The 26,255-nt window shown below is 48.2% G+C and overlaps 1 protein-coding gene across 1 annotated transcript in view; it reads left to right on the forward strand.

Moving 5' to 3' along the window:
- Positions 1-3,069: 3,069 nt before the first annotated feature.
- The window catches only part of CACNA2D4 (calcium voltage-gated channel auxiliary subunit alpha2delta 4), a 132,559-nt gene continuing 109,373 nt past the window's right edge, over positions 3,070-26,255 (forward strand). The window contains exons 1-9 of the mRNA XM_063318533.1: positions 3,070-3,176; positions 8,517-8,598; positions 15,619-15,735; positions 17,232-17,291; positions 18,875-19,037; positions 21,365-21,496; positions 22,540-22,600; positions 23,190-23,340; positions 25,294-25,368. Coding sequence (XP_063174603.1) covers positions 3,070-3,176; positions 8,517-8,598; positions 15,619-15,735; positions 17,232-17,291; positions 18,875-19,037; positions 21,365-21,496; positions 22,540-22,600; positions 23,190-23,340; positions 25,294-25,368 — 948 coding nt within the window. The remainder of the gene's footprint in view (positions 3,177-8,516; positions 8,599-15,618; positions 15,736-17,231; positions 17,292-18,874; positions 19,038-21,364; positions 21,497-22,539; positions 22,601-23,189; positions 23,341-25,293; positions 25,369-26,255) is intronic.

Raw genomic sequence — 26,255 nt, forward strand, 5'->3', positions numbered from 1 at the left:
TGTTTTGATCATATTTGTTCTTTGGCTGGTCTTGACATTTGCCAGTATCTTCTCATAACAAGATAATCCAAACTGAACTCAGGTTCTAGTCAAAGCAGAAATGAATAGAGCTGTTAAATCTTCCTCCTGCCTGTGAATACAGCACAAAATCGCACTGGCATTTTTTTATTGCCCCGTGGTTTTGCAAATTTAGCTCTCATTTGCTGTACTCGCTCACCCCACATCTCCTGCAGCTTTGAATTTTCGCTCCTTCTTACACATTTGCTTTCATTCTTCCTCATAGGATTCGTTTTCTTTTTCCCCTGTCAGACCCTGCCGCTGTTTATCTCCTCCCCGTGCTCCAGCTGTGCTCGCATACTGTGGTGGCTCAGCTCTGCAGAAGTAACTGGATGCACACTAATCCCATTAAGGGCCCTCTAGTCACCTGGGGGGGTTTTGGTTTTCCGTGCTATTTTCAATTCGTCTTCAAATCCTTGCAACTTCACATCATTAAGGGGTTAAGTGAGATATAGCCAGTAAAAGAGATAAATCCAAATAAAGGGATTTGGATCTCCCGGTTCAGCATGTTGCTGTGTCTCGTTGCCTTTTCTATCAGCATTTCAGTGTTTTCCCAGACAAGGGCTCTCACCAGAACCCATCTGGACTAAGATGGGTCCCAGCTGCAAATAGAACACAGTGGCTGGAAAGGTTAGTGAAAAGATCCTGCAAAACCCACTCACAGTAACTATTTGATATGGCTCCTTGCAAAGTGGAGAAAAAATGTTATCCAAGATGATGATTCTCCTGCCTTCAGATACGATTTCGTATCTTTTTCAGAACAAGAATTTTTATCATCTCTTCCCTGAAGTATCCAGACAGGGAAGTCTACCACCCTGGACGCTACCCCTCGTTTTTAATCCTGGTAAAGATGGAGAAATGAGACCTTGATGGACAGTCTTCCTGGCTCTTCTAAGAGCAATCTTCTCCTCTTTTCAGGCTGCAGAAGAAGGAGGAGGCAGAAGAAGCCCAGCCCCGTGGTCCTCCATCCCAGCAGCGTGGGGCCAGAGTCAGGGGAAGGGCAACCAGCTCCTTCTGTTCCCATGGGCAGCACGCTGCACCCCTTCTCTGCAACGGGCATTTCTGGGAGGAAGACATTTCTCTGTACTGTCCCCACCTCCAGATTCCCCCTGGGGCTGTCCAGGTCTGTATGTACCCCTTTTTGGGTCAAAAACCCCCATAACACATTTTGGCCATTTGAGAAACGCATTACTAAGATGTAGATCTGCTCTGCCTGTTGCCTTCGTATACTGACTACAGCACGTGTTGTACAGCCCTGTGGTACCCTGAGGGCACGGTCTCAGGAGTGTCTGTGTAGAAATTGATTTTTGTAGATTTTAAGGTCAGAAAGAACCACTTAAACCTTCTCGTGTAACCCTTTGCACTGACTTAATAGCATCAGCTGGAAATTTCTGCCCTTCAGGCCCACAACCTCTGCTTGAAGAAGATCATAACTTTCAAAAAGATACTCAGTCTGGAGTAAAGACTGTAATAAATGATTAATCCATCCTATCCTGATGTGAGTTATTCCTGTAACTACTTAATTGCTCACCCCGGGCTTTCAGCCTCTTCATCGTACAATTTAACCTCTATTCCACGTTTCAGGGTTTTATTCCCTTCTCTCTATTTCCTCTGCCACTTCTATTATCCCATTTAATGTGCAGCACCAATGCAGCACTCAGTAGCACATCTATAACACGTGCCTTAGTTTTACTTCGGTGCTTTGACAGCCATTTCCCCCCTCCACATCCTTACGAGAAACCTAACGATCTAGCATGGCTTTGCATTTTATATTCAATAAGCCATTTGTAAAGGTGCAAAAAGATGATTGGAAGATACTCCAATAAATGAGTTAGTTCACAGCCATAGAGTCAAGCTGTTCAACAGGTCGCTCTAGTCATTTATAATCTTTCTGCTGCCGTTATCTGTAGTTATTTAAAATTCATACTTCTTGTGACAATAATGAGCTTATATAGCACGCCCCTCATCCAAGCGTGCAGTTCGCTACTTGCTGCTATTCATCAAGTTCAGCCATTGGGGTCCTTTGATTCATTCGTCTCCAGACACTGATGAGGGGATGACAATCTCAACTGAATGTTGCCCGAACGGAGACATTTGACTATTAATAAATAATCGCTCACATTAGGAGGCCATCAGTTAAAACCGGCAGAGTCCTTTTTTTCATGCCGTTTTTGCATCCCGCTGCCCATTTTCCCTCCTCTCCTCTTGCCTGTCTGAGGTCCCCAGACATGGGTCGGGGGACAAGTGCCTCGGCAGGACCTGCGCTGGGTGCTGCCAAGGCGCCGGCTCTTCCCGGCCTCATCAGACCTGTGCAAACCTCGGCACCAAGCGGCGGCATGGCACAAACCCGATGTCGCCTGCAGGAGCACCACCACGTGCCCCACGCTCCTGGTCCCAACCCAGGTCACCGGTGGGGAGGAGACGGTGCTGGGGCAACCTGCCGGGGCAACCTGCCAGCATCCGACAGGAAGGCCCTGCCTGACAGAGATCAAAGGTCAGGACTGGGGTTTTATTTGGGGGTATGGATGCGACCCCTTTAAAGCAGGCACAGCCTGACCTCTGGCTGGAGAAGCCGAGACCCGTCTTCAGGAATCAGAGTAATCCCGGGTGATTTTATCCCACTGCACTTCCCTAAATCTGCGGCTGCTGCTGCTCGGCGAGGGGATTAAGGGGCTGGCGGGGGATTACGTAGCCGCTGCGGCTCCTGGTGTGGAGCTGCCTCTCGGCGCAGCCGCTCCTCAGGGCGCGGAGACCCACCACACCCGTGGGTGCCATTCCCACGTGGGTCCCCAGCGGGTTCTTGGCCACCCACCCTGTGCTGGAGACCCCCTGACGGCGCCCGGCAGCAGGAGCGACATCCCCGGGGCAGAGGCAGCCGGGGTCACCCCGGGGCTCGGCCCCGCAGCCTCAGGGCAGCCGGCCCGGCAGCATGGCAGGGGCCGCGTGGGACCCACCCCAGGACATCAGGAAAAGCGGGGAGCCCCCGCATCCCGCCGTCCGGTCCCCTTGCTGATGGTTGGCACATGGAGGATGGGGCTCTGGGCCGTCCCGTGGATGATGCTCTGGCTCTTCTGCCTCCTGCCCTCCACCAGGGCCCAGACGAAGATCCCGCTGGAGACGTAAGTGTTTCCCTCTCTCTGGCGTGGGGTGGTTTGGGCGTGGAGTGGGTGATGCTGTGGGCATGGACGGGCAGGTGGGAGTGCCTCCCTGGTGGTGGCAGCCACTGAGGGTGCAGGGTCCTCCGGCACAGCATGTCGCTGCAGGGGCGGGGGTGGCATTCCCTTTCGATTGTGGTGATAGCTCCAGGGAGTGGCCACAGATGTGGGAGCCGCAAATTCCATTCCCAGGTCTAGCGTGGATAACAATGCCTCATTTTCCCCATTCGTCAAGCAGGGCAATGATACTCATCTGCTTTTGTTAAGCACTTTGACATCTATTAATGCTCTGCTTAATGCAATGGGCAGCAGCAGGTGAAACCAGTTTAAAGGCACATTGGTAAAACCCCGCCGCTGGTGCCACTTGTGGCGACTCAGCCATGGAGGCAGACGTCAGCGGCCCCAGTTTAGCAGAGTGGTTCCAGCAGACGCTGCTGGTTTGCAACCTGCCGAGGACACCTTGGGGGAAGTGCTAGTCAGGATCTGCCCCAAGAGGTATCTCTTCGACACACAGGAGATCCAGAGTGGGCAGCGCGAGGATTTGCAGCCCTTTTTTACCATTACGTATCGCCAGCGCTGATCCAGCGCACTGGTCTGGCTACGCTGAAGACTGAGAAGAGCCTCCATGCGCACATACGCAGCCCGTGTAACACACACACACACGTTTATTCACGTGTGCGAATGCCAGGGGATGTCAGTGGGGGGAGGCTAAATAGAGGAAAGAGGCCACATGGCACCTTTTCTTGTTTGTTCCTGCTCTACCCTACCACAAAGAGCCTAACAGCCCCTCCCAGGGCTCTGGGGCGTAGGAAGGCAAAGCTGAGCTGCAATACGAAGCGTAAACCACCGTGGTTTGTGCACACGCTGCAGTTTCACACGCAGGGGAACCTCTATGCACCTTTTTGGATGCAGGTTTGCAGGGCACCCACTCCGGCGCGCGTGTCGGTGCGCTTGAGCAGCTCCTCCGGCACGGTCGCTGCTGGAAAACTCCCCGCCTCGGCAGCCCGCAGGAGGCTAACAGCTCTCAGCAAACCCAGTTTATAAAAACCTCACCTTGTTAAGCTGATTTCGGCAAGTTAAATCCTTCAGGGATTAAAAATGTCAGCACCGCAGTTGGTAAAAGTTGTGGTGGGGCAGGTTCTCTGGAGCTGGGATAGGTCCGTCTGCGCAGGAGAGAAGGTTGGACCGGAGAGGAGAAAACACTGCCATCGAGTTTCAGGGGGAGATATGTCGGCTACACTGACCAAAGTGAGCTCAACCCTTTCCTGAGATTGAGAAAATGTTTTTATATTCAAAAATTCCCTGTAAGACCCTCGTGGATGTGTTCGCCAATACAGCCCAGGTGACTACCAAGCGTTGCACTGACTTTAACCGGGGGCACATCTCAGGAAACTTTGCCACCAACTTTTTTCTTGGCTGCACTGTCAAACCCTTCCTCAGCAAAGTTTGACGATTTGGGTTTCACAAAAAGGGCACAGAGGTTATACAGAATAAAATCCAATGTCTGATAGTTTCAAACCACCTGAAATAAAAATTGACTTTCCGTGCCCAGGGCAAATAATGCATGGAAACACCTTTTGGCCTTGAAATCTGTGGCATTAAGAAGCCAGCCCACCCTTTCTGCTGTTTTCGGCACTGAATACAGGTCCAGGGATTACAGGCAGGACAATCTCTGACCCAGTCCTTTTCTGACGTGTTTGGTTATAATGTGGTAGCCTTTTGCTACTGTGAAAAGAGTTACATCACTTTGCACAATTTGGCACTTACTCATGTACGAGAATAAAAAACAGACAATAGAAAAAGAGCTTTTCTCCCCCGGTACCGAAACCAAACTAACAGCTGAATTAATCCCTGGTGCTTCAAATCCACTCATGAACTTAACTAAAACACAAAAGTTGCCCTTTTGGAATGAAATTTCAGTAGAAGAACACATTGGCCAGAGGACCAAAGGGAGTAAATCAGCAGCAAATGGACCTGCTCCATAGATTACACAGGGACGTTTTGGGGACACAAAACCAGAGGCTTTTAAACCCCAGCTGTATTCAATCACAGCTGAGTGACACAAGGCTAAGTCGGCCTGTGCTGCTCCCCAAGTCACGCCTGGCTTTGCGGCACTGTGCTCGGTTCATCGCCAGCTCGTTCCCATCTTTGCCAAGTGCACTCAGCTTTAACCCCAGCGGTGCAAAAAGAAAATCTGCGCAGTCAATTACTAGCAACGCTTCTGGGGCGCAGGTTCAGCACAGAAACCACCTCCTCTTTCCTCCCGGACACTGTGCTGCTCGTAAACTGGCCATGGCATAGGCAGAAGTGCTTGCAGTTGTGAGGATGGTGAGGATTTGGGGCTGGCTGCTCAGCCTTTACTTTTTGGGGTACCAGAAACATGAGGAAATGCTGGTGGGAGAGGTGAAGATCAACCTGGTCTGGCCTCTTTAGGCTGCCCCTACTGCCTCTATACATCTGCTCCTGAGTTCACAGAGCCACCAGCCTGAGGTGAAGTTTCTCTGCAACCTGATGAATTTTAGACTGACCTTTTCTCTCACCTGTTTATGAAATAAAACAAAGAAACCTATTTAAATTCCGTAGGCTGCTCTTAACTTCCCAGCACTCTAAGGTCACTCCCTTCCCTGGCAAATAATTGTCTTTTAAATATGTAAATGCCAGCGTGTTTCTGCCTCTGCACTTGCTTCCTTTTCAACTTCCATAAAATGCCACCATATATTTTTAATTAGCCACCTTTCAGCGCTGTCACGCAGGGCTTCGGGACCTTTGTGCCCTCTCATTCCTCTGTGCCCCCTCACTTTCCAGCCAGCCCTCCGAAGCTGCCAGTCCCTGCCCCTCTCCCTGCTCCCCCCTGCCTTTGCGCCTCTTTCCTCCTCCTCGCCCCCTTTGCCTCTCCCCAGGCGAGTGGGTTTTGCAGCCTGACATCTCACAGAACTGCTTCGAGAACAGCAGAAACATCAGCCCCCGAGCCGGAGCGGTGGCTCAGAAGTGTCTGTGGGGCTGCTGCCTGGGGTGGGCTGGGAAAGCCCTCCCTGGCTGAGCATCCAACACCTGGGGCGCCCACACAGAAATGGTGAAATTACACAAATCCCGACACTTTTATCCTCGAGTTCTGCTGCTACTGGAAGTTTCAAGGTTCGTATATTTAGGCTTCTTTTGCCGCATCTTCAAAGGCTAAAAACCCTCCTTCCCTTTTCCTGTTGTTACGAAAGCGGAGAATGCCAAGTCATGGTGGACTTAAGGACTCCACAAACGAGCAGATCCCCGAGCAGCAGGGCTGCGTTTTCTATGAAACTCTGTCCGTGGCTGGCTTCTCTGCCGACTGGTCATTGCTAAGCTCGTATGGCAACTCGAGCTTTTACCTCAAAAATAGCACCTTTCTGCTGAAGCTGCCCAACCTCACCCACTAGTCAGAAATGAATATCACAGACTCTTCCACCCTGCTGGGTTGAAAAATGACGAGGGCTGGGAGGAACAGGGGCACACGCACGGCCACAGACACGACACAAACCAGAAAGACCAGGATCACACGCACTTTGGGGTTTTTTTGCGGGGAAAATAGGGTAAAAATAAACCTCCCTGTGAAAATTACTACCCCAAACTTCATGTTCAGGTTCTCTCTTTCGACGGTAAAAGGTCAGGAGACTGGAGAATATTAATTAATATCAGCACAAAACGTCTCGTACATAAAAGTTATAAAACCAGCAGATGGGCATCGAGTTAAGTGTTGATTCAGAGATCCTCATACCTCTGGGAATGCGTTAGTCACTGCAACTAACAGGAAAGCATCCCATGGGTTCCCTGTTTCTGCTTTCCTCTTTGATTCTAGGCTTGCTAGCATAACTCTGACATGGGGCAATAAATCTTGGCCTCCTAGCCAGTACCCGTATTCTTTTTTCTCTGAGAATGAAATGAAAAGATAAAAGCTTTTGGTGTCAAAATAAGATACAGAGCATAATGACAAAAAAAAAGGGGGGGAGGGGGGTTGGGGAAAAGCAGCAGCCTTCTTCTTATTGAGTTCAGCTGGATCACACTCAGTGGTTAGAAATGAATGCCTCCTTCCCAATTAAGGAGTGATTTAAAAGGGCACCCACTCTCATTATACTCCTTTTATAGGCAGCAGAGAGGTGCAGTTCAGAGTAGAAGCCTTATGTCTGCTCCAAATCACCCGCTATAGCTGCCTATCTGTCTCTATTTGCAAGAGGGGAGCCTAAACAGGCTTTCCTAGGCTAAAGTTAGCTGTTGTGGTTTTTCCACCATTGCTGTGCTGGCTTTACTCCAGAGCTCATCTCTATGCTGGCACGTTATTCTGCCATGAAAGTGGTGCAATGTACTGGGAAAACAGGCCCTGAGGTTAAAGGCCGCTTAGGGCTGGAAGAAATCTACTGGAAGCCATAGGTAAGACTCTGCACCCCGTAAACAAGTAGTGTATTCTGGTAAGTGGAGGAGGCCATTTATTCCATTAAATAAATCTCTCCTAAGTGAATCTTTGTCGAAGGAACTGTGTGTAGGTGGAACTGCCTAATGCGAATCATGTAACAGATTTCTGATGAAGTGCTCTGTCAATTACGAGAGCCATCTATTTTGATTTGGATGGCTTGGTGTTCAGGCTGCTCTTCAACATCCTTATGGTCTCCATGTGGTATTGCTATCATCAGTTATTTACAGGATGGCACAAATGTGAGTAGTGCTCTACAATGATGAGGTGCATAATCTACTCTGGCATTATCAAGCCGTAGTATCTCCACTGAGAGCAGCAAATTCATCTGGCTTGTTAGTCTCTGCCTCACGCAGCTCTAGGAACTGAATCCAAGGGGTGAATCTTGACAATTTCTTTCAGGTCTGACACTTATTTCTCTTCAGCAGACTTGACATCAGGTGTCTAGCCCTTCACTCCAGGCTCCGTCTGCAATCAGTGAAGACAAATAAGTGCCTGCGGAGCTATTCGTTGCACTTCATTAACAATAGAGGAAACCAGATGATATCTAAGACCAAATGTACAACTTTCATACCTCTAAAGTTAGGCGAGACAAATTCCACTCTGAGTCAAAATGTAGTGACTGAGACCAGCAGAACTCAGTGTTTCTCCTGGGCAGAATGTCCAAGAGCAGCGCTTGCCTCCTGCCCTACAGCTTGTCTGGCTAGCAACTCAGGGAGAAAGCATTGCCATAGTCACTATAGGGGCCTAGAGAAATATGGGGGGGGTTCATACTCAGGAAGATGGAGTTTTCCCTGTCTGAAGAAACAAATCGTTCTGCTGACTTTGAATTATTAACACTGATTTTCCTTTTTTCCTCTTTTTAGGGTGAAGTCTTGGGCAGATGCCTTTGGTGGGGAGCTGTACTCCATTGTGACTAAGTATTCAGGCTCTCTCCTGTTGCAGAAGGTAGGCAAAATCTGTGAGGGTTCCCTTGGCTTTGCATCATCTCCCCATGTGGCCCTTCAAGGTTTCCCCCTGGGGTAGAGGAGAGCAAACCACACAGGTCTCCAGAGAACTTTCAAAACCAGGCAGGTTCATATCCATAAGTAGCGTGATGCCCTGTGGCCATTCTCCATGAACTGGAGAGGGGGATCCATTTAATGCCTTTCCTGCTTTCATGAGACATGGCCAACTGCCACTTAAATTGCTCCATTTCTTAAAAATACTTTTTAACAGTACTCCTGATTGTTCATGCCCTTCCACGCTGATTCTTCACTCCTCCTTTCCTTAGTGCATATCAGTCCCTCTCCTCCTGCTCATCATACCCCGTTGTCCCCTCCTGCAGCTCTCCAGCTGGCACTCTTGTTTATTCCTGCTTCCTCATCTGTCTTCCTCCAGACACTCACCAATTCTTTGCATCGTGCCTTTAAAAGTCTGTTTTGGACAAGGTCTCTGAGGCAGGTGCCCTAGAAACCATGATCTTCTGGAGGTGCAGAACTCTGCCTGCCTGGGTCACCAAACAACAGGCGTCGCTGTGCTAAACTCCCCACCAGCATTAAAGGGTGCACCTGCACGGGCTTTAAGTAAATTTACCCATTTTCAGCTGTAAAGAAGTTGCCCTGTTACCTCGACTGGTGAAGTCAGAAGTGAAAGCCTGCTCTTTTCAGGCTCTGTGAACTCCGCACTGAGGCAGCAGCGCTGTATGGATCAGAACCTCCCAAGTGCTGCTCAGGGACCTGGTGGCAGCTGAGTGCATCTGAAGGGATGCTGTCCCCTCTCCACCTCATGTGGCCATCTGGTTCTTTACTCCTTCTCTGATTCTTCTCTTCAACACAAGCCATGCGTTGCCCCTTAGGCTTTCTAGGTGTCTGATTTCTGTCCTCTTATTAGTAATAACACCCACAACCCAGTGTAAAAAAAGGGACCTGGACATTATTTGCCTTGCCCTGCTGCTGAGCCCCCTGTTTCCCTGTCCCCACAGTGCTGCTTTCTGCCTGGAGAAAGGGAGAGGCTCCTGCAGCATCGCCTTTGCTAGGCTTGGCCAAGGAAGGCCTTCAGCATCCATCACAAAGGTCTATGCCAACCATCAGCTCTTCTTAGGAGGAATGTGCCACCTAGCAATAAAAAATTGTCAGCACTGATATAGGTGCTTCCTGCCCTAACCATGAGGCAGCTGTGGTATGATACCAATACAGGGAAAAGTTTGGCTTTTAGCAGTTTTGATGATGCTTCCGCATTGCCTATTCTTCCATGGAGTCCCCAAGCAATAATTGCCAGAGGCAAAGTGACGTGCTGAGGCACCTCTGGGCACCTTCAGTGGGCAGGAGATGCAGATTAGGATTATTTGATAGTCAGGTATCTGATGCTGTATAGGTGTGCTTCAGCACACCTGCTTGCACTGCTTCTGTGGCTACTTCTACTAACAGATTAAGGAGGTTCGTGTTCCTTAAGATCCAAAAATCAGTGGGACTAAGCAGAACAGGGCTTAACTTGAAAATACCAGCGCTGCAAAACTTAACAGTGGAGGCCAAGGATGCCAGATGCGGCACTGAGGTGCATGTCAAGATAGCTGTGCTGTGTTGGCCCTCTGGAGATGTTGCACCAGGACATTTCATCTCCCTCTGTCCAAACTGTTTTGACTCTTGGGACCATGACCTCTTTGGGGTAGGAGACCTGTAGATGTTACTATAGTACTACTAAAAATGTCAGTCATAGCAACTAAATCTTGCACAAAAGTTCACAGCTCTATCAGATTATGGTGTAATTCACTAGAAGCAAAGAAAACTAATTTCTGATGAAAAAGAAGCCTGAATGTAACCAAATCCAATCTAACATTCATGTCAAGGCAGAGCTACGTTTCCCTGGTGCTCTGAGTGGCTTACGAAATAATTGCACTTGCCTGCCCCAGCCCACATCCACACGGCTTTCCTCTTGGAGAGGGGAAGGCGTCTGGTTTGCTCTTGCACATGTTGGGGCCTGGACGCAGCACAGACCGACCGTGCTTTGCACAGTCTCTGGACACCCCTGAGCGGGACACAGTGTCACCAGTGACTCGGAGGGGAAAATGCCCTTCAGTAAGTCACTGTCTCCACTTCCAGCAGGGGGTACAAATGAGCTTGATCTAACCTTGATCTGTTAATGCTCTCCAGCAGAGTCACCTCCTAAATGCTTCTTGTGCCCTGCCCAAACTTTACTAACAGTTTCATAGAATTATAGAATTGTTTTGGTTGGAAGGGACCTTAAAGATCATCTAGTTCCAAGCCCCCTGCCATGGGCAGGGACACCTCCCACGAGATCAGGCCGCTCAAAGCCCCATCCAGCCTGGCCTTGAACACTTCCAGCTGTTTAAACAGCTCAGGTTTACATTTCACTCCTCAAGGCCTACTCCTTGAGCCAGGGATGTCCCCTTATTTGCCTGGGACTAGGGAAAGAGGAGAGAACCAGCCAGCACCCAGTTCAGTCCTTCTCTCAGTCTCCATTTCTTTAGTAAGCACTGGTGGGACACCTTCTCACAAACCAGTGTCTCAAAGAAGGAACCATCCTGGACGTCTCCCTCTGAATTGCTGACACCTACAGCACTGCAGAAGGACAGCTTCAGGAGGGCACAGACAAATCTTTGACTAATAGGCAACGTTTTCGTGCCCCATGAGATGCTCCTTGGCAGACCCCAAATGGCTTTATGTAGATCACCGCACTGGCACGGACTGTGGGCAAGTCAGGCCTGGGGAGCAAAAGGTACCGAGTCTGGAAATCCAAACGTGTGTGCTCCCCAGGCACCTTTCTTTTTTGGGGCCATTGCCTCTTTGAAATACGAAATATTTCTCTGTGTGCATGAGTATACGCAGACCAGCAGAAGGGTGGGGAGCACAGTGTAGAGGTCCAGAGGATTTTTTTCCTTGGTGCTTGTTTAAGTTGGTGGGCGTTTTGCCTTTGAGGAAATACAAACTGAGGGATAACAGCACCTTTCAAATTTGACTTCATGTCTCTCTTGTGCCTAATAGGCTTGAAGTAACTTGCTTATTGTTGCTTTGGGAATCATAATTTTTCAGTTACTGAATGTTTTGCATGTAAACCTTCTTTTTAATATTTAGCATAAATTTCCTTTTGCAGCTTTGAGTTTGTTTGGATTTCTTTGGGGTTTTTTGGTTTTCCCCCAGAAGTACCCTAATATCATGTTGCAAACCCAAACACTCAATTTCTTAACGGCTTTATTGCTCTCAGGGACCTGGTGAGCCAGTAGACGTCTCTTGAGTCCACAAGGGCAGGTTCTCACCCTGGATCAGAGAGCTCTGAGAAAGCCCCTAGGTTGTTCTCCGTCCCAAGCAGTCAAGATATCATCAAATTAAACCTCACAGAGGCAGCAAAAGCTGAAGAGCGTTTTTAGCTTGATGGCTGAAGCATTCATTGTATTCTTTTGACCAACGTGCAGCAGAAGTTAAGATAAGCTTGCACGCTTGTCCGGCATATCATCCTGGCTCAGAGGTGATGGTTCTGCATTAAAATGCTGGCTGGGTTCTAGGACAGCTGGGGGCAATACAGCCGGAGCAAAGAGGCCATGTGAAAGGCTGAGCAGGAGGAGGGCAGTAGCATCTCCCAGAGCTAAGGAACAGAAAGTTTGAACCTGTGGCTTCTTAAGTCTGTTTGCCTTAGTCCTGCTGCTGCAGTTGGCCAGGCAGTGACCAAAGGGCTGGGGCCACCGATGGCAGCTAAGCCAGGAGGATATCCTGGCGGTTCCGGGCTTCTCAGAGCTTGCTTCCAAGTGACAGAAACACTATCAACTTCAGACCCAAAACCTGATTTTTCTTCTACTATGTTAATGATGTAGTTTAAGTGTTTCTGAGACTTACCTCCTGCTTCCTTCTGTAGCTGAGGTGCCGATTGCCTTCCCTGGGGGAAAGGGCTGAGAAAGGACAGCAGGGCTTGGCTCCAGCTATGTAATTACTAGAAAGCACTACAAATAACTACGTGGCAAAGAACAGACAAATTAAAGAAGTTCAGTCAAGACATATTCCTGGGTGAAGATGAAAGGAATGTCTTTCACACTCTTAATATAGTTTCACTAGGAGTGAGTAATGTAACACTGTGTACTTCAATGGGCTAAATTTCATGGAGGTGGGAACAAGAAATTATATTTGGTGTCGTATCTCTGTTCACAGAAAAAACTTAGGATACTGAATCCTGAAACTTCCACGTTTGAATCACCACCCCCATCGCTGTGGAAAGAGAATCATAATTAGTTGCTTCTGCTGTTTTAAGGGAATACTAAGTACTAGATGAATATGAAAACAGTTTTGTCTTAGATCAGAGTTAACTTTTTGGCCCCTTTTCAACACCAGATCCTTTCAGCCAGTTCTCCCAAGCCTGTAGCTGATTTCTATTCTGTAAATTATAATGATCTGATAAACTGGACCCTAAATTCAGGTTTTACAGGTTAATCTTGGTTGGCTACAATCACCTGTGTTTACATTTGCTGCGTGCTTTCAGCCATGGTGTCTGGTAACACTAATGAAATCACCGCTACTGCTCTGTTGCCCACCTTTGGGAACTCTCGCAGTGAATATTCATTAATATTAGGAGACTTTAGTGGCAGGAAAACAGATACAAAATGGTTTGCTGGATGGCTTGTAGGAAAAAAGCTCAAAGGGGATCTGAGCTCAAACCTGGTATATTCCTTGCAGGCAAGTGAAACTTTGCAGAAGGTTTTTTAGGGGGCTCTTTTGTTTTGTTTTTTTGGGTTTTTTTGGGGGTTTTTTGGGTTTTTTTGTTGTGTTTTTTTTTTTTTTTTTGTCTTCCCGGCTCTGGCTGGTTCCCAGGGCTGGGACACGTATACAGTATTAGCAGATGGCTCGTGATTACTTTTACCCTAGCAGCATCTACTTGTCGATGTGTCAAAAGCACAAACAAAATAACTCAGAGGTAGAGAGCCCTGTTCTTTTTAATTCAAGATATGACCCGAGGTGACTGGCGGCAGGTCACTTTGTAAAGTGCGTGCTTGCCCGTGCTGGTGTGGTCCCCCCCTTCGCTAGCTTTCCCAGGAGAGATTACCCTCCTACCCCTGCTCCCCCCCACCCACCCTCCCTGCTGAGGAGGGCCTGATTAAAGCCTAGCGTGACAGAGATCACTTCCCTCCCAACGAAACCATGACATGGAGCTAAATGGGACAGGCACCGTCTGGGATCTCAGCCGCCAGGGACCTCGGTCGGGGCGGGGGGGTGGCTGTTGCACATGCCTCTTTCGGCAGCATGGTTACGCCAACCTTTGTGTTCAACCTGACCTCTTCCTCCTCTTCCCCCGCCCATCCCCGCTACCCAGCTGCAGCAGAGGGGATGCAAGGCCTGGCGTTTTTAATCCAGTAAAACCCTTGCTGTTAATCACACCAGACAGAGCGATCAGCCTCCCCGCCATGCCTGCTGCAGGCTGGATGCTGCTGCTATTTCTGTCTGACCTCCTCAGCCCGCCCCATCCTTGAGGCGTTTCTTACTCTGCTGCTTGTTGAGATGCCTTCCCTGGGTGGTCAATGAGCTTCTTGAACAAAAGGAGATCCACTCGCTCACCCTAAAGACATGCAAAGTCCTTCCCTCCCGCTTTCTTCTAGTTCAAAAGTGCCACTGAAGCCCCTGCCATCCCCTTACCCTTTTCACCACCTTATTTTGTACCAGCACAAGAAGCCCGGCCCCAGCTGAGATTGCTGCTGTGGCACTAATACTACATGAAGATGGAGGGGATGTGTATATACTGCAGACAGAAATGATGATGAGGGACCAGGAAAATTCAGTCAGCTGCCTTTGCACTTCCACATTGCTGGGGAGATAAGGCTTTGTCTTTTCTGAAAGAGGCTAATCATATTGTGTCCTTTTGCAAGGTTTTTTCCTCTTCCTTTCTGCCTATCTCTGTTAGCTTTGGGATTTTTTAAAAGCAGAAATAAAAGCCATTGTATCCAGTCTTGAAAGTGCAGATTTAGGGAGGCAGATTACAGTTACCTGGTTTGGGAGTACGCTCAGGTTTTTAATGTCCAGGTTATACGAAACGTGGTCAGAAGAAACCAGTTATCTCTAAAGCTGTCAGATCCAGATGCTCCTCATTACGGCACCTCTCCCAGTGGAGGCAGTACTGAGTAGCCATGCTCGTAATTCCTAGTTTCTGGGAATCGCCCCTCTGCTGCTCTTGGCCCAAAGCATGCTCATACGTGCTGAATAAGGAGCATCGTAACTGTCTCGCTGACCTTTCCTTGGCAGTCTCCTACCCTAAGCACTGAGCAGACTCTTCTTGCTGGAGACCTGACAAGTTACCCTACAGATATGATGGCACTGTGGGAGGACAGGACATGCACTGGCATGACATCTCTCCCACTAGTGCCCCAGAGCACATATGACATAGTAGGGGATGTAATGACAGTGTACAGCTCCATAGCCTTGTGCCTCCCACTGCCTTAAGTAAATTTCAGGTATGCAATGCATGGAATCGTAGAATGGTTCAGGTTGGAAGGGACCTTAAAGATCATCTAGTTCCAACCCCCCTGCCATGGGCAGGGACACCTCCCACTAGACCAGGCTGCTCACAGCCCCACCCAGCCTGGCCTTGAACACCTCCAGGGATGGGGCATCCACAACCTCCCTGGGCAATGCTATTGTGGATGTAAGCACAATGTGTATTTTAGGTTTTCAAAAGTCGGCCTTCATTTCTCTTTCTTATTTGTAGGCACCAATAGCTTCAGGTACGTTGTTGTTTTCAACAGCCGCAAGCTGACAATAGGGTTGGTTGCTTTTACTTAAGTCAAAATGCTTTGTGTTATGGCCAGTGATCTGCACACACCTAAATTACGGGGTGAAAAGCAACGAAAGGCAAAGATGGGAGAAGGTGGTAAATCAGACAGTTCTTTCAACCCATCTTTCTTCACCAAAGACAATACCCAGCTAACAATAATAGATTCGCGCCTCTCCTTATGAGCCTCCTGCTCAGCAGGATTTTCTACTTTCCCTTGGGTAGAAGTACAAAGATGTGGAGCCAACTCTGAAGATCAAAGAGGTGGACGGCTTGGAGCTGGTGAAGAAGTTCTCAGAGCAGATGGAAAGCATGCTCCGTAGGAAGGTCGAAGCCGTTGAGGTATGACCAGGGGGTTTTGGGAAGGAAGTCCTCTCCTGTCAGCCCCAGAGCTGTAGACGCAGGCCTCCTGCTTGTACCAGCAGTGTGTGGGCGCAGAGGTTGCATGAGGACTTCCTTACTCAAGCAAATGCCTGCTGGTGCAGCTGGCTGCTCAATCTGAGCTTTAAGTAGACACTGGTGGGAGGATGTGGGCGTTCAGACAAGGGAATGCTGGCTTCTCCCTCAACTCGAAGTAGGAAATAAGATAAAAACAAAGTCTAGGAATAAATGTGAGGGGACGAAGACTCTTTTAGAAGAAAAGAGCTGTTTGAAGAGGAAAAAAAACCTCTCACAAGTAAAAAATAAGTTCATCCTTGTATAATGCACTCTGGCTATTGAAGACTAGTAGCTTGTTTCAGCTGTGTGTGTGGCTCAGGGGAAATTCCTGCAGCCCCTGAACACAGGCTGCAAGGAAGGTGCTTGGATTTCCAGCTGTGTACATGGGGAAGCATGGAGGAGGTGGCAAGAGGTCTTAAGCTGTTGCTGTGTTGGAGATCAGAGTAGGTAATCGTTATGGCCCCTCTGACTTCTTGCATCTAAGGATCTATCATATTCCCTTATGTTTACCCACTATGAAAAGCATATTTCTGTAGTCACAAAGCCTTGACTGTTTAAGGCATCTAATGTGGAAAAGTCATCCAGAAACACATCATTTCAATCTCAAAGTGAAATGTGGGCATATTTAGACCCAGAGCTTTGGCCCATAACATTGAATTCATAGCCAGACTTTTCCAATGTTTGGATTGCCTTATCCTTTGTGAAGGAGCAAAAAGCAGTTTTGCTGAGACTGTCGCTGATTGTGCAACTCTGAAAACATGTACATGTTTAGCTGGATTCCTTCCCAGTCTGTACCAATTGAGAATTAGTGCCCTGAAGCATCATATTCAAGAATACCAGTTGATTATATTGCCTTCCATAAATGGTAAGAGCTTATAAATGGCCACAGCATCGCTGAGCCCTTTACAAAATCAAGTCATGGTCTTTGTCTCAGTAACAATACCAGACTGAGACTCCCACAAAGCCTTTCCCTTTGATGAGATACTGGCATCAGGCTGGGTCTGAAATGCCTTTCCCATGGCTTTTTGGAAGGGTTCACGGAAAATGAAATCAAATCTCTGGCTGTTGCTTCTCTAAATGGACATGTTTCTGTTTGTATATGTCCTATGATATCTAAGAATGCTCAGGGGTACAGCAGGGACTCTGGAGTAAGTAGGTGTGAATATACGCGGCAATAAATAGCTGTGAATATACCTTCCAAGCTGTAAAGTTGCAGCACAGCATGACAGGTCAGCAGAAAAGAAGGGAAAGGGGAAAGTTTATAGCCCTGTGACTGTTGTGGTGAAGGAGGCAGTCGTGTGTTTTTTCACTAACTGTGCCAATGGCTGATACAGCTGGAAGAGCTTCTGGAGGGCTTTCCACAGCACCCCTTCATCTTTCTTTCTGTGTGCTTGCATTAGAGGTTGGTGGAAGCAGCCGAAGATGCAGATCTGAACCATGAGTACAACTCATCGCTGGAGGTAAGTTTATCTCTGTCAGTGACAGAGAGACCAGCCAAAAGGCAGGCCTAGCAGCACCCAGTCACCTCAGGCTTCTAGGCAGGTTAGGAGTTTCCTTGCCTTCAGGACACTCAGCTTGTCTAGAAACCGGTGTGAGTAAGCAGCTCCCTTGGCAGATCCCAAAGCTAGTAAGACCTAGGAGGTCAGTCCCTTTGGCTCCGGGAGGGGAAGGATTTGGGAAGACATTGGGTTGCGTGATGTTATTGGCATTACATTTACTATACAGCAAAGTTGTCATTACGTGACGCATTAGTGCAAATTAGCTGACACTTTGTGCATTACTTGACTGGAAAATGAGCTAAAAATTGAGTGTGTATGAGCAATGAGGAGATTTCTGTTACAAATACCCACAGCAAACCATTAATCCCAATGAGCTGAGTTTCTCACCATCTCTCTCAACAGCTTCTATCATCTTTTCTCTATCCTGCAGACACCCGCTTGTCAGGTTTCCCTGTTAGGTGGAAGCCTGGTGCTGCCCAAGCAATTTGGGTAATTGGCTTTCTGTCAAAAACCATAGCCAAGCTATGGGATTATTGCTGGTGAGGGGAACTGGAGTGAAAACTCTGATGAAGCCAGTCCACTGTCCTGGACTGTACAAGCAGAGCGCTTAGGAGAAGTACAGGCTACCCCTGCAAGTACACTTCTCCATGCTGGGAAAGAGTGGGAATGAAAATCCTTCTTGAAATCAAGTTGTCTACCAAGTTCACCTCTCCTACCTCTTTATTTAAGAATCACATTACAGTCATGCTAGTTGGGTCAGCTGCGTTCACAGTGAGGATCATGGGTGAGTTGAGGGACATGACCATGTGTTTGCACACGCAGTTCACACCCCCAGAGTACCGTTAGTGCTTGAACATAAATGCTTAAATAACAAATAACTTCTGCCCTCAGATAAAGTCAACTAAATTATCTTAAAAACATCTGTTATCCAAGGGTGAAGAGTGTCCTGAGGATACTAAAGTGACTGTAGTGGCCTTCACAGGGGGAAAACTGGGTTGTCTTTGAGCACCTTCTGCTCTATCCTTTGCTCTTGACAAGCACCTTCTGCTTGGAGTGACAGAGTGAAGGGATAATCCCGGCTGGACGTACATCAGGAGTTAACCCCAGTAAATGACAGCTGGAGAGACAGGGCAAGTAAGGTCAGCATCAACATGCCCCATAGCAAACCTGGGAGCCAGACACAGTGATACATTCCACTTCTCTGGCTAGTCACTTAAATATCTCTAAGGGACCACAGGAACCTGTCACTGTGTCCCTTTGCTCTCAGATGGCTCTTCTCCTGCCAGTTATGACCATGCTATCAGTCATGTGGGCACCTAAGAAACTGGGCAGAAACCATCATTTTGGCATCTTGACGCTTTTTAGTTGGTAATGACTCTTGTTTTCTGTTCATCTTGATCCTATTTGAAGCACAAATTCTCCAGATGCCTCTTTTTTAGGTTTTAAAGAGGTTTAGTAGTTTTCTGTGTTTTTTTTAAGGCAGTAGGTGTAATAGTCTTATTCTCTCTTGTTGCCTTTCTCTTTTCCGTTGTCTTCATCAACAGTTTGATTACTACAACTCTCTCCTCATTAATGATAAGGATGAAAATGACAATTATGTGGAGCTTGGAGATGAATTCATTTTGGAGCCAAATGAGCATTTCAATAACCTACTGGTGAACACAACATACAGTGATATCCAGCTCCCCACCAACGTCTACAACAAAGGTAATGGCCTTTACTGGCCTCTGTTCTCTCATTCCTAGGAGGTAGCTGTGGAAAATACTAGTAATAATACTGGAAAAAAGAATGGGAACAGAAAAAAACAACTGAGAGAAACCAGGGCTGGAAAGGTACTGTCCCAAGACACGGTCATGTCCGTGCTGTAGTCTGTCACTGTGAGTACGGTGCTTTTAGAACTTACAGTGCTCTTCTGCTCTTAGAAGACCTCTAATGATGGACAATCCTCCATCTTAGGCAGGCAGTATAGTCTCCTAGGCTTCATCTACCCAACCAAACATGCTGTGAAACAGGCTGTGATGTGAATTTATTGGCAATTGTTACTCTGTACAAAGGGTTAGATCTGTAAAGGTCTTTAGGTGTCAAGGATTTAATTGATTTTATCTGAGAATTTAGACCCCAGATGTCTTTGTGTTATGAGACACTAACACCTCACGGGGACACTCTTAATTCCCAGTGACCATATCTGTAGGAGTCGGGGGGTAATTCACAACTACTACAAGGATGTGACTGTTCTGGACTATTCTCCCTTTTCAGCAAGCCTTTGGCACCTGCAGGAGTCCAGGGGGACACCGAGACTCACCAAGACTCACATGGCCTCATCTGTGCCTGAACTGTGTCCTCTTCCCCTGCACATGCACACCACTCCAGCTACACACCAGAAACCGGTCCATCTCCAGGCTGGTCGGCACACTGCCAAATCTGCAGGCTGAGACACCAGTCGCGATTGTCTTAAGTTTACTGCACTTTTTGGCCAACATTCAAAGCTGCCTCAACTGGCTCCTTTCCTACATCCCCATCAGCTCTTCCCCTTGCATATGTTTTGGCAAGGAAAAAAAAGTGCTGTTACTTGTCTCATAGATGGAACTCATTTACAATCTTGAGGACCAGATGGGGCAGGCGGTGGTGACTGTGCTCACAACTGCTACATTATTTAGAGGGACAATAGAGGGAGTTCTATTTCTCCCATGACTTTAAATTAATTCCATCTGGTATGACAGCCCCAGACACTAAAATCTTGCGCACAATAGAGCCACCAGCAGAGCTGGCTGTGGGTATCTACAGCAGAGATACACAAAGTAGGCTGCTGCCTACAGCTGCATACAGAAAGAGGTGGCCAAATGGCCTCTGTCAGAGAGAATAGAGAGACACTGCTCAGCTAGCTGATTTCTGCCTTCACACAAACCATCCAGCTGCCCTGGCTGGAGGATGAGCAGGAGATGGAGGAGGAGGAGGATGGCTCTTTCTGTGCCCCGGGCTCCTCCTGGGAGCAGCGCCTGGCAGTACTCACTCCCTTTCTTGCAAACAGCAGCAAGCCTGGCTCTCCACAGCTCTTCTGGCTCCCTTCCTGCATGATTTACTTTGGGTTCATCACTGGGGAGGCACGGTTCAGTTTTTCCCCTATTTTGACTGAAACCATCTTTAGTAAAGTGACTAAACAGGAAGTGGTGGGTTAAAGCCCCATCCCGTTCAACATTAATACAGTTAATCTTAAAATGACCAGTTTTTTTATAATCCCCTGCTTCTATTGCCACTGCTGTGTTTGGTCTCCTGACGCAATGAGTCAACACAGACACCAAATATACACCGCCTCTTGCGAGTTCTTGCAAGTCTGCAACTTCCTATCGATTCTGATGGCCTCAGGGGCAAGGGAGGACAGCTCAGGCTTTGTGAAAGAAAGAGCAGGCAAAGAAGAAAAGAAAGAATTGTTGTGGGGCAGAGAGAGAGAAACAGCACGTAAATCCTAGAGCCCCTCTGTCTTAGGTAATTACATCTAGCATAAATATAAACACTCTTTGTAGAAAGGCTGTTCCGCTTAGTGGTGCATCAGACCTTACGACAGCCACATGTCCCCTCTTAGGCAGCAGCTGTGTCCTGTCTGTACGGTGTTGCAGTTGTGTTCAGCATGGTGCTGGTTTTCCTGGGTCTCTCAGAGCCCTCTTCCAACTAGGCGTAATGCCCAAGGTCAGACAAGGCTGGAAAGAGAGGTAGGGATAATAGCGTATGACCAAACTGAGATCACCTGCAGTGGCCAGTGGTAACCTGCCCTCCAGGATTTACTTGGATGCTGCATCCAATCCTTTCACAATGCCTGTTGGAAAGCGGCTGCCAAGGGGATAGGTGTCATTGTGACAGGAGAGATTGAGATAAAGGGATGTGGCTTTTGCAGACCATGAGGAAAAACACTTTTGGACAAGGCCGTGTTCCTCCTGGGGTTGCCTTTGTTCCCACCGCCTTCCTCCAGCAGGGGTAGTGGGCGTCCTCCCCTCTTTTGCACACTTTTTTTTCCACAATTTCTATTCTTTTCCCCACAGACCCTGACATCCTGAACGGCGTTTACATGTCAGAAGCCTTGAATCCTATTTTTGTGGACAACTTTGAAAGGGATCCCACACTGACCTGGCAGTACTTTGGCAGCTCCACTGGATTCTTTAGGCTCTACCCAGGTAAAAGAGCGGAGATCGGCTTTGCTCATTCAGTGCAAACCAAAAGTCTTGTAATATGGGGCCCATGCTGTGGAAAAGCCCAGTCCGGGAAGTTTGTGGGCAGTGCGTCCCCATGAAAGGCAGGGTGCAGTGAACAGAAAATACTCAGTGCGTGGGTGGCTGCTATGTAGGATGAAGGAATAGTGTCCGTGGCACGCATAAACCCCTTTTTCCCCCCCGTGGACCAGCCCCCCAGGCATGTTGTCCTTGCGACCCCAGAGAAGGCTGCTGGCAGGGGTGTGCTTTAGGCAGACTGCACTCCAAAAAGCTCACAAAGCACCACGGCAGGACCTGAAAATCTCACAGGTGGGGTGCAGAGGCTGCAGGAGGGCACCCTGCCTTGTGCTGCCTGTGGAATTTAGCCTCTCTCCATCTCCAAGGCCACACATGGCAGATGCAGCTGGTCTGCCTGACTTGTTATCCACTTGCCAGCTGCAAGCGGCATGTAAGGTCACGGAGCAAGAGGGAGGCCCCGTGCTTGGAGGAACCCACGAGATCCTCCCCAGCTGTAGCTTGGCCTGGTGGCCCCTCTGTCAGATGGTGCATGCCCTTGTTCCGTGACCTGTCACGTGTTGTGGAAGGGGGAGAGTGGAGATGACTGTGAACAGAGCCTTTAGCAGGGAATCTGGGACATGTCCCTGTCACTGCTGCTGCTTTTTTATGCGCTCAACCACCCTTGGGGAGAAAAAGATGTTGTTGAGAACTACATCAAAGTGGCAGAAAGTTTAAAGTAAGTGCAATTTCTCCCCAGATTTGGACAGACTATGTCTAGGTACATTTTTTAACAGAAATTTAACAAACAGTTTACTGAGAACTGCTGAAGACCATGCAGCTCTGCTTGTATTTCTGCCGAATGGCCGTTACTATTGCTGGCCAGACTCGCGTGCCCCCGCGGGGTAGCCGGGTCTCAGCAGTGAACAGCAGAAGTGCGGGTGCCTGGGGAGTGGGGAGCAGATGCCTGCCTGTCTGTGTGTGTTGACTGTTCCTTTTGCTGCTCCCTTCAGGAATAAAGTGGTTACCAGACGAGAATGGAGTCATCTCCTTTGACTGCAGGAATCGCGGCTGGTAAGTGTTTTGGAGTGACTTGGCCAAAGCACCTCCCTGTCTTCCTCTCCCTCTTTCCCAAGGTGACACCTTGATGAGCTGCTGATAAGCAGTGGCTGCCCTGTGCGGCTCCTGAGAGAGATGAGGGGTACAAAAATGAAGGCAATACCAGGTTAGGAAGCCTGCCCTACCACCTGCCAGCGCCAGCTTTCCATATGGCATCTTACACTGGTGGTGACTTCCATGTGGCGCGTGTATGCTTCCTTATAATTCTTCACCAGAAGGACAGGGCTGTTCAGACTTCAGAAATGCAGGGCACTTGGTCCACTCAGCATGGCTAAAGAAGGCTTTAGCAATTGTCACTCTGCTGAATCTGGACATACACCTGCAGCAGGCCCAGCACTTGCCAATGCGGGAAGTGAGATGCTGGGACCAGCGGGAGAGGCAGGTTGGTAAGAAGTGACCCATCGGATGCCCAGCCTGACCCTGATAGATAGCTGTGCTGGTGGGGCATGTCATGCTGCAGCTGGCATCATGTTATAGCAGCATGCCCAGCGTTCCTCCTCCCTGTACACTCATCCTGCTTCCTTGTATTCTTCTTCTTTTAAAGGTACATCCAAGCAGCCACCTCTCCCAAGGACATTGTCATCATTGTGGATGTCAGTGGGAGCATGAAGGGCCTGCGGATGACCATTGCCAAACACACCATCATCACCATTTTAGATACTCTGGGAGAAAATGACTTTGTCAACATCATTGCAGTAAGTATGTCATATTTTCAGTGCTGAGTTGTCATCCTTGTCCTGATACCAACCCTTCAGTCCCACTTAGTACTTACGTTGGATGGCAGATTAAAACCAATTACCCCTGGGAAGTCACCTTTGTATAGTCAGCAGGGTGGCTGCTAAGTCGTCTCACCCCCCTCTATGGAGGACGTTGGCTGCATCTTTTTGCTTTACCTATGGATGTGACTGTAACAGATAACACAGTTTAGAGAAACACCTGAGCTAACAGGGACCTGAGCTAACAAATTCACCTAGTAGAGCATAATACTGTATTTTGACTCCAGTAGCAGTATAATCCTCAGGATAATACTGAGGCTGAGAGAGCTGGGGTTGTTCAGCCTGGAGAAGAGGCGGCTCTGGTAAGACCTTATAGCTGCCTTCCAGTACCTGAAAGGGGCCTACAGGAAAGCTGGGGAGGGGCTGTTTGCAAGGGCATGTGGCGATAGGAGGAGGGGCAATGGTTTTGAACTAGAGCAGGGTAGGTTTAGATTAGACATTAGGAAGAAGTTCTTTACAATGAGGGTGGTGAGGCGCTGGCACAGGTTGCCCAGAGAGGTGGTGGACACCCCATCCCTGGAGACATTCAAGGCCAGGCTTGATGAGGCTCTGAGCAACCAGATCTCGTTAAAGGTGTCCCTGCTTACTGCAGGGGGGTTGGACTGGATGACCTTTAAAGTCCCTTCCAACCCAACACATTCTATGATTCTATAATGTTTCCAGGCTAGAAAATGACCACCATATGCTTTTTTGTGCACCGGCTTCCTGCAAGGCTGCAATCCAGTTCAGAGTCAATGTGCACAGACCTGCATGGAGTTTGGTCAGGTTGCCTCGGTGTTACTCTCTCCCTTTTTAAGCCCCATCCAGGATGAGGATGGGCCAGTTATTACCCGCAGAGAACCAGCACCACTGAACACAGAAAGCAAATTTTTTCCACGATCCATGCCAAGACTGAGGGGCTTCGTGCCAGTTTAAAGGCAAATGGCTGCTCGCCTCCTAATTTTCAAAGCTAATTCAAGCGCCATCTCTTTCCCTAGGATCCTTTCTATAAAAGTTTGCCAGGGCACAGTCACTGAGATATAAATTCTACTTTTTATTGATAGCTTCTTGTTGTGTAAGATAGTTAGAAAGTAGAGTGGTGACAGCTCTGACTTTATAAGGCTGGATAGACGGAAGAATGAACAGTGTTGGCAGAAAAATGGAGGGAAGTCATTAAGGAGTTTGAAATATCATCTTCAAAAACAATCCCAGAAAGCACATAATATACATCCCTTTACTCACACCAAGAAGCTACCGGCTCAGACATGTTATATCCTGACCTAAGCTCCTATTGATCAGTTGAGCATCAGTAGCATCTTAGCCATGCTCTTAGGAATTATGCTCTTCTGAACCTTGCAAGAAAAGGTTTACACTGGCATGTTTTAGCTCACATATGTAGCAGGCTAGAAGCATACACCCCACTAATTATCACAGTTTGGCGAATGTGTGATAACTTGATATGTTTTTGTTCAGCACCAGAGGCATCAGACATTAAACTACAAAACCACTTGGAAGGTTCAGCTGGTGACTGGGGACTCTCAAAGTCTCCAGAAGTCAAAAAGATGTGCAAATAGTGCTAAAAGCAAGGAGAGAGGCATAAGCTAATGAGAGTGTGGAGAAAATCTCTGGAGTGTGAGCGGGGAAAAAAAAAAAAAGTAACTTTGTATGTGTAGTTATGCCCAGATAGAACTCAGCAAAACACTATAATTAACGCATTATTTAAATACAAGATTTATCAAAATTATAATTTGCCATGATCACTACAACTCTGAAGGGATATATGTATAAAATGGCATTGTGCTCCATACAGTTTTCTGAACATCCATCTATGACATGAACCCATTTCGTGAATTTTGTCATTACAACCCCTTTCTTTTCATTTTCTCTTTGCAGTACAATGATTATGTTCATTTTATCGAACCCTGTTTTAAGGGTATCCTGGTCCAAGCAGACAGAGATAACAGAGAGGTGAGTACCAGGCTCCTATTGATGTTATTCAGGTAGTTATCTCAAGTACATGGGGTTAAGATGCTGTGACACGAAACTCCAGGGACAAGAAACAGCCACCTCCCAGAAGCGTGTGGATTTGCGTTTCAGAGACAAGCAGCAGTGGCATGTGCTGGCTCCATGGTTCACCTTTGCTTACACAAAGTTGCTGTAACATCAGGTCAGCTGGCTAGCTAAACAGCAGCAACCAGTTTCCCTGTATCACAGCAGCCTGGGTACCACTGCTCCTGCAGCACAAGCAGCCCCGGCCCAGACTGCTGCAGAAAACCAGCATGCAGATGGCAAAGGTTCTCCACTGTTGAAACCACCCATTGTCAGCCCTTAGAAAGGAGAAAAATTGGCCCTTTCCCACTGAATGTGTTCTCAGCCTGGCCTGATCCTTTGCCAGAGTGGACTGCCAGCAAGGTTTCCCCGAGGAGGGGTTTTGCTGCTCTGATCCAGGAGGGCTCAGCAGCCCCCAGGGGGTCAGCCTGCATCCGGCTCTTCCACCACCCTGTGGCCTGACTGGTATCTTTAGCTGCTCTCACTGCATTTTTCTTCCTTTTTCTCTCTGTATTAACAACACAGAGGTAGCACATCCCTCCATGTCTTCAACAAGCAGCATTCTCTCCAGTTTCTTTCCCAGTTTAGCCCTGGGTCACGGAGAATGACTCCAGAGGGTGATGTGCGTCCTGCAATGCTTCCCAAAGGAATCCCTAGCCGTTTGGTCACTGTCTGTCCTACAGAGAGCACTTCCTGAGGGTTTCATTTACAACCTTATCAATGCCTGTTAAAATTTGAAAGCTTGTTTACTGGTTTTCTTTTTCTCCAGTCCTGTTGCTCTTGCATGCACAGGAACGTGTTGGGTT

The sequence above is a fragment of the Chroicocephalus ridibundus genome, chromosome 1, assembly GCF_963924245.1.
Source record: "Chroicocephalus ridibundus chromosome 1, bChrRid1.1, whole genome shotgun sequence".
NCBI lineage: Eukaryota > Metazoa > Chordata > Aves > Charadriiformes > Laridae > Chroicocephalus > Chroicocephalus ridibundus.